Below are 7,570 nucleotides of genomic sequence, written 5' to 3'. Positions count from 1 at the left end.
TGCACAAAGCATAACAGGAAACTCAGAGCATCAGAGGAAGTGGGTAATCATATGTGTGATGCGTTTCAGCACATCACTTCCTGGTCCGACACACTGTCTATGTGTTTCCCCTTATTCCAGTACACACTCAGGGTATTTTCCAAACGTCAAGCAATATGTGTTACTTGCATGTCTTACGTTTTCAGGAATAGATCAATATTAAGAATGATCAGAAGGACACAATGCGTTGTATATTTAAAAACCGGGAACTTTTATTGAAAAATAACACAATTCATAGACAGAGATTTTTTAAAGATTTTCGTCTGGATATCAGACGAGCGCATTTTTATTCTTTGTTGCATCTTAAATTTGATGTAACTATATTTAATTATAATTTTTTTGTGATAAAATACATTGTGCCACACAGTATACATTCTATAGACATCCATCTGCAGGAATTTCCCACCAGCCATTAATGCAATCTTTTCCTATCATGTGTTTTAACTGGTGGTTTGGACGATTAATCAGATGAGACAATCAATTTGTGAATCATTTTGAGTTATAAGGTTGAGTAATAAGGTAAAGACTTGATACTGGAGTAAAAAATTCTAAGTAGCCAGAAGGAAAATTTCTCAGGTAAGAGTCAATAAATCTGATGATGCAAAAAAAAAAAATACCACATCTGTCAGACATCATCCAAAGGTCATAAGGATAATTTTTTAAAGCTCATTTGTTTATTAAAACAAAACCGAGAAAAATAAAGAAAAACAAAAAAGGCGAATCTCACCACACGTTTTAAGCTGCATCTGTTCTGTTATAAAGCAAAGTCAGTGCGTTTAAAACCAAATTATATAAACATAATTGGGTCTCTTTATAGCTTAAAAAAACACCGGAAAAATATATAAAAAAAGCATTCTTTGTGATGCATTATATTGCCAAAAGTATTGGGACGCCCGACTTTTCCACACGCACGTAATTCTTCCCTAAACTCTCATTACCTTAACATCATTATGGCCGAAAGAATCTCCACAAACACCAAAACACATCTTCAGAATAATCAGGTTTTCACAAACTTTTGGCGATATATTGCATATTCAGGTGATTTATTCAGGGACGGTGTCTTTTGGAGGGACGGCTTTATAGTTCACAGCTTGAGTCCTGTTAAAAAGAAAAATATTTTACTTTCTTGTACATTTAATTTCAGTCATTTATCAATTTATTCTATGCAATAAAATCAGTAGAGAGTAACACGAATTCGACAAAGCCGAACATTATAACCGAGAGTTTTTTCTTTATTAAAAATAAACACATTTTACAAAAACAACCAAATTATTGATTACGAATATTCAATATTGTAAGATTTTAATCGCTTATGTCAGACTTTTCCAGAGTCTTTCTGCTGAATGTTTGTCAGTAATTTTTGTAAAATTTTTATTCGTATTTTTTAAAAGATTTTTGAATGTCAATAAATGTATATATATTAAAAAGTGCAAAATAGATGCATGAGTGACTCTCGAGGTTTAATAAGCTTTATCGAAACATATTTGGTCATAATTTGGAAAATGGATGTATTTTTGTCAGTGGGAATCTCACTCGCTAGCTTTGGCTGCTTTGTATTTTTGCTTCTTCAGATGATGAGTGATGAACCACACCAGCAGCAGGATGAAAGCGAAACACAGCAGGGCTCCGATCACCGCTCCTGCTATCACTGCATGGTTCATCTCTGAGCAACCGGATTGAAAAACAATAACAGCACTGTGATTTGTTGAAAAAAACACAGTGAAAAAAAAAGAATTCGGATTTGCCGTGTTGGAGAAATGACATGTATTTATGAACCCACCTGAACTCAGTTCAATGGTGCAGATGTTGAAGCCCACAGCGTTGGAGGCGTTGCATTGATACGTTCCAAACTCGAACTGCGAAATGTTTTGGATGTACAGGACGCCAGAGTTCACGTCTAAAACCAAATCACAAAAAAACTGTGAGAAATATTCAAAAGATCTCCTGTAGACCTGAACATTCAACAGTTCTTCAGTCACCCAATCAGGTATCAAGGCACAAAATCATGCAGGGTTCAAATGAAAAATCTCAGCATCTCCTGGTATTTTCAGTGGAATTACACAGCATGGTACACAAAAACAAAAAAACAAGCAATGCTTTGAGAATGAGACAGAAGTGACTCTGTCTCATTTCACTTTTTTAACCACTTTTTACAACCATGGTGATCAGAAAAGCATATCAGAGCGCAGAGAACATTAAACACTGCTAAATGATTGGCTAATTAGATAACCGAATAAACGAAAGGCAGCTTGGCGATACCGGGGCTTAAACCCCCGACCTTCCGATCGGGCCTTAACCGCCTTAACCGCTGGAGCCACCACTCCCCTACTTGTATATAATTTTACTTAAATAAGTTTATAGCCAGCTAGCTAGTTATGCTTTTAATTATGTACTGCTCTATTTTAAAGTAACTAACATTAGCCAGCTAGCATACCAATGCCAAAGGCAACACATTTTGGACTGAATAAATATATGCCTTCTGGTTGTACAGTTAGGCATTTAAATGAATTAATGGCTGAAGCATTGAAAAGGCAGCACTAGGAACTTTACCCACTAGAAACACACACACACACACACACACACACACACACACACACACACACACACACACACACACACACACAAAAACTAAAACACAAACACACTTGTAACGCCATTGACTTGTTGGCTCATCCCCTGCTTGAGTCTGGTCCAGGTGTACACAGGAGGAGGGCTACCTTTCTCCGAGTGGCAGGTGAGAGTGACCAGATGACCCGTCGCCACGTCTCCATGCTCACCACAGAACGGGTGTGACGGTTTCTCTTTAAGATGACAAACAAAATACTTTTCACAGTTTTACAGTGAGAAAGTTTAAGACCATCAGATGATACCTACACCAAAGGTCTTTCTGATAACTTACAGATAACTTACAATCAAACTAACGTATGGAATCTATCAGCATTTCAGACATGACTCAGACAAGTACTTTTGTTTTAAAACATAAGTGTAAAAATCACACATGTATTAATAATGGGTGATTTATGAACACTTTTTTTAGGCATGTTTATGAACCAGCCCTGAAACCAGGGATGCTGTAAATGACAAAAAAGGAAATCCATCAAGTGAAAAAAAGGAAATGCTATTTATTATATTGTACTACAACTAATAATTCAGTTCAGGTGTAACCCATAATGACTAATTAAAGTTAAAAAAATCAAACTGAAGTGTAAATTAAAATTCAAATTCCTATAACTTTTTCAAGTAAGTGAAAAAAAACAACATCTAATCTAATGTAATATTTTGGAATAAAGGAATCCAAAAAAACAAAAAACAAAAACAAAAACAAAACACGTACATTCAGATTATTTTTGTGTAAAATATCTTTAAATAGTGTGACATCTAGAGGTCAAAAACTGAAACTGCAATTTAAAAGCTAATAGAGGCCCATTGGGGTGCGAATCATGCTGCCCCACTTGCTCTATGATCATTTTTGCTGGATGAGGGGCAACAAATAGGGCAAGGTAACAACTTTTAGACTAAATTGAAGTTGTTTAAACATACTTCATAATGAACACGTTGTATAACAAATCAGAAAGAATAAATCTAAAACATTTGTGATTCCTAAAAACCACAAGGACATTATGCATAAGGGGGAATTGTGACACTGATAGCATCTAAATTCATTCACACCACAGTGACCTTGTGTACTAAAGGGTTTAGTTAAAGAAGAACAACTCGTCTTTACTGTTGTCAGTTTATTTGTGCTAATATCAGGAATCTTGTGTTTCTTTTGAGATGTAGTTGGTTAAGGATATCAGCCCTTTTGAACCACAAAGCTGGACAGAGGAACATGTAAAAAGCTACTTGACTTTATGCCAGATGTTGATTTATATGTTGTTAAGATTGCCCATTATCTTTATGATCTTTACCCTTTACCAAGTCTGATAACCTCACATTTGTAAATAATATAAATGTAAAAATTTGATCTATTAAAATTTTTGAATAGGTTCTATAAAACATATGAGTATCAAGGTGCAAAATAAGTACAGATGAAGCTTTCGGTACCAAGGACATAGACCCTCGTGCTAGCCTCAGTCGTGCCCTCGATGTCGGGGAGGTTACGGACTTCGCACGTGTAAGTCCCGGCGTCTGTGGTCTTCATGTTGCTGATGGAGATGGAGGCGTTCTTGTAAGTACCCATTTTAGATAGGACGTTCAGTCTGTCTTTGAAATGTTGGTCAATCACATAAACTCCTGCCTGATAAAAGAACACCTACAAATAATAATAATAAAAACAATTAAAAAAGAACAATGAATATGATTTATGTGGACAATCTGTCTATTATCATCTCTTTCTTAGTTTCTACTCTCCCTTTGATATCTATAATATGGCTACAATAAAAAATCTGGGAAGATGTTCCACTAGATGTTGGAGTGTTATTGTGGAGATTTTATGGAGATGTATTCAGACACAAGGGTGTTAGTAAAGTCAGGTACTGATGTAGGTGAGAAGGTGAGGTGAGGAGGCCTGGTGTGCAGTCAGCGATCTTCCACTCCAACGCATGTATAAAATATATTTACGGAGCTGGCTTTGTGCACTAGTGCATGCGAAGGGAATATTTTTGGCAACCACATTCAAAGATGCCTGATACAATTGTGTGCCTCCAACGTTGTGCTAATAGTTTGGGAAATAACCACAAATGGCTGGAAATTCCAGGGTTTCTGAAACGTATTAACTAATATAGTGTAGATATAGTGAATGTAGCGTATACGTTATTATAGGAGCTTGTTACCTCACCTGTACCGGGTTCTCAGAGCCCCATGGGTAGAGTGTCCACTGGACCATTAGGTTGGTTAAGGGTTCATTGGTGTAAAAATTACAATCAAGTGTTGCAGTTTGACCGATGGTCACTTTGAGAACCTTAGGAGAAACCTGCACCGTGATGGACACAGTGCCACCTAGAGTGCACAGAATGAATAAACAAAAATATATTTATTGAAAAAAAAAAAGGTACATTTGGTAAATGACTTACAAAACATGTTTTCTATACTGCAGACCATAATAAAAAAAAAAATATATATATTTTTTAATCGCTTATTTAGGATTAGAATAATGAGGGGTTTGGAAGGCCATTGTAAATCTTTTCTATTTTCTATTTGGAGTAAAGTTAAATAAGTGAAGTAAAGTATTTCAAAACCATAAGCACATGGTTCATGTGATCACAACTAACTCTGGATTTCAGCATTGCATTTTTCAAATCTTCTTCCTTACCCTTCCATTCCCTTTACATTCTTATTCAAACAATAAAAGCTCCTCCTCCTGGGATCTGCTCCAGGAAGATTTTTGAAAAATCATAAAGTCCGAAACCTCAAGCATAAAATCTCAAACATCGAGCTCAATCAATTCAAACCCCATGTGCATGAATTTGTTTGTTCCAAAACAAAAAAACGACAATTTTATTCACTTTTCTACACGTTGCATTTTAGTCAAACCTTCAAATCATCCAAGCCTTGAAAAAATACGATCAGTCAGGATCAAATGCGGCTCGATGTGAAGAAACGACGTGCGCGATGTTCCTTCTGCAACAATACGAAAGCAGCACCTGCGATTTCCTGTAAAGTTTATTGACACCGCGTGTCTTTTTGTAATTGAAATGAAAAGAAGAAAATGGCTGCTGCGGAGAAAGAAAGGGCGATGGCTGAGGGCTGAGGCTTACAGGTAGAAAAGTGTAGCTCATATTCATCAATCAAACAAAATGTAGTCTAAATTTGGGATTTGTTTAATATTGTAAACAAAATATTTGTTGAATTTTATTATATGTTAATGTTTCATTATGACTGAAGTACTGGCGATTTTTGTCCTGAAAAACAATCAGTCACCTTTAAAAGCTTTTTGTAGCCTAGTTATAATCTTTATACTTTACAATATATGCATATTGTACATTAGATCAGATGAAAAGCAGAATATTTTAAAATCTAGCCATATATTCTGTGTATTATATTTATATAGTGTATATCGATTAGCTAAATGTATTAAAATACAGTCCAGGGTTACTATGGGTCTTATATATAATTACATAAATACATATTTTAAAAACTAATAATTCAGCAAGAGAAATAGGATTAAAAATGCAAAACAGTTATATTTTAATATGTTGGCGTAAAATGAAGGACATTTGCGTCCAGGCTTAACGTTCCTAACCTGGTTAGTTTCAGAGCAATAAAACTGATTTCATCTGATTGGAACTGATTTCAATTTTGTTAAATCCTTTAATAGTTTTCATATTTATTTGTATTTACATTAAAACCGTCCAGTTTTCTCCATCATCATCGTGTTGTTGGAATATTACATACTTCAACCGCCAAAAAAAACAATAATCTGACCAACAAAATGGACTCACCCACAATACTTAACAACAATAAGACAGAGCCGAGAAGTGACATGTTGAGATGTTTTTTCGAAGATGTTGGAAAAGAGAAGTGATTACGAGCTCACAGCTTCCTCACTCCGTAACAATGATTTTTTTTTTTTTTTTGGAACCAAACTTATCTTCCCAAGCCCTGAAAGCTCACACCCTCAGAAACTTCAACGAACAAATCAACAGTTACTGTATGTGTTTGAGTTTGCTTTTCTGTTGCCTGTGCACGCCTGCTGATGTTTGCCCTGCTCGATTTTTCTACCTGACCAGCAAGAGAATGAAAAAACTTTCTGTAGAGTTTTATATTATTATTATTGTTTCAAAATGATTCACCCCATGTGACGTAGCAGACTAATGTGTGCACTAATGCCACATTTACACAAAATCTTCCTTTCTCGTGTTGACCTACTTTATATCGAAAGCCACCGATTTTTTACTCATGAAGTCAAAATAAATACGATTTTAATTCTGAATCCTTCGAAAGGCAAAGATTTAAACCTCTCATTTACATTGTAAAAAAAAAAGAAACACGTATCTAATTGTGTGAGTAATGACGCACACCCAAATACACTCATTCTAATGTGGCGAGAGCTGATTAAACACACACACACACACACACACACACACACACACACACACACACACACACACACACACACACACACACACACACACACACACACACAATCGGTTAATGGTTAACTCAGATCGCTGAAGTGAATCTGAATGATTGTTCGCACCTGGACGTGGAAAAGTAAAATGTAATTTTTGTAATATTTAAAGTAGGAATACACGATCCTGCTGCATCCTCCTGTACACCGTAGACACACTGCCTGCTTATCTCACCTTCCCAGTTTCTGTGAGAATTAATTATAAAAGTCTATCACTTCAAGGACATTGAGTGTGAATGACATTTACATTTACATTTGTGGCATTTGGCAGACGCCTTCATATCCTGAGTGACTTACAAAGTGCTTTGAAGTCTCCACCAATAACTGCGTTCTAACACTGGTTCATTAGGACACAGATTAATTCCCTCCGTCTAAAACTCAAGGTTGCGTGCAGTGACCCGAAGGTAAGATCAGAGAGTTCTCCATAGAGATCACAAGATCTTGACGTGAAGATGAATCACC

The 7,570-nt window shown here is 35.8% G+C and overlaps 1 protein-coding gene across 1 annotated transcript; it reads right to left on the bottom strand.

Moving 5' to 3' along the window:
* Positions 1-231: 231 nt before the first annotated feature.
* Positions 232-6,532, bottom strand: LOC310738927 (V-set and immunoglobulin domain-containing protein 1-like). The gene is made up of 7 exons (XM_083564438.1): positions 6,420-6,532; positions 4,817-4,977; positions 4,084-4,291; positions 2,685-2,840; positions 1,820-1,936; positions 1,573-1,702; positions 232-1,137 (listed from the first exon to the last, which is right to left on the bottom strand). Exons 1-7 carry the CDS (start codon positions 6,460-6,462, stop codon positions 1,083-1,085), a joined length of 870 nt encoding a protein of 289 aa, XP_083420564.1. The 5' UTR covers positions 6,463-6,532; the 3' UTR covers positions 232-1,082.
* Positions 6,533-7,570: the final 1,038 nt, after the last annotated feature.

Source organism: Silurus aristotelis (assembly GCF_946808225.1).
Source record: "Silurus aristotelis genome assembly, chromosome: 16".
NCBI classification, from domain to species: domain Eukaryota; kingdom Metazoa; phylum Chordata; class Actinopteri; order Siluriformes; family Siluridae; genus Silurus; species Silurus aristotelis.
Note: the sequence above shows the minus strand (reverse complement) of the source record. Positions and strands in the feature narration are given on the sequence as shown.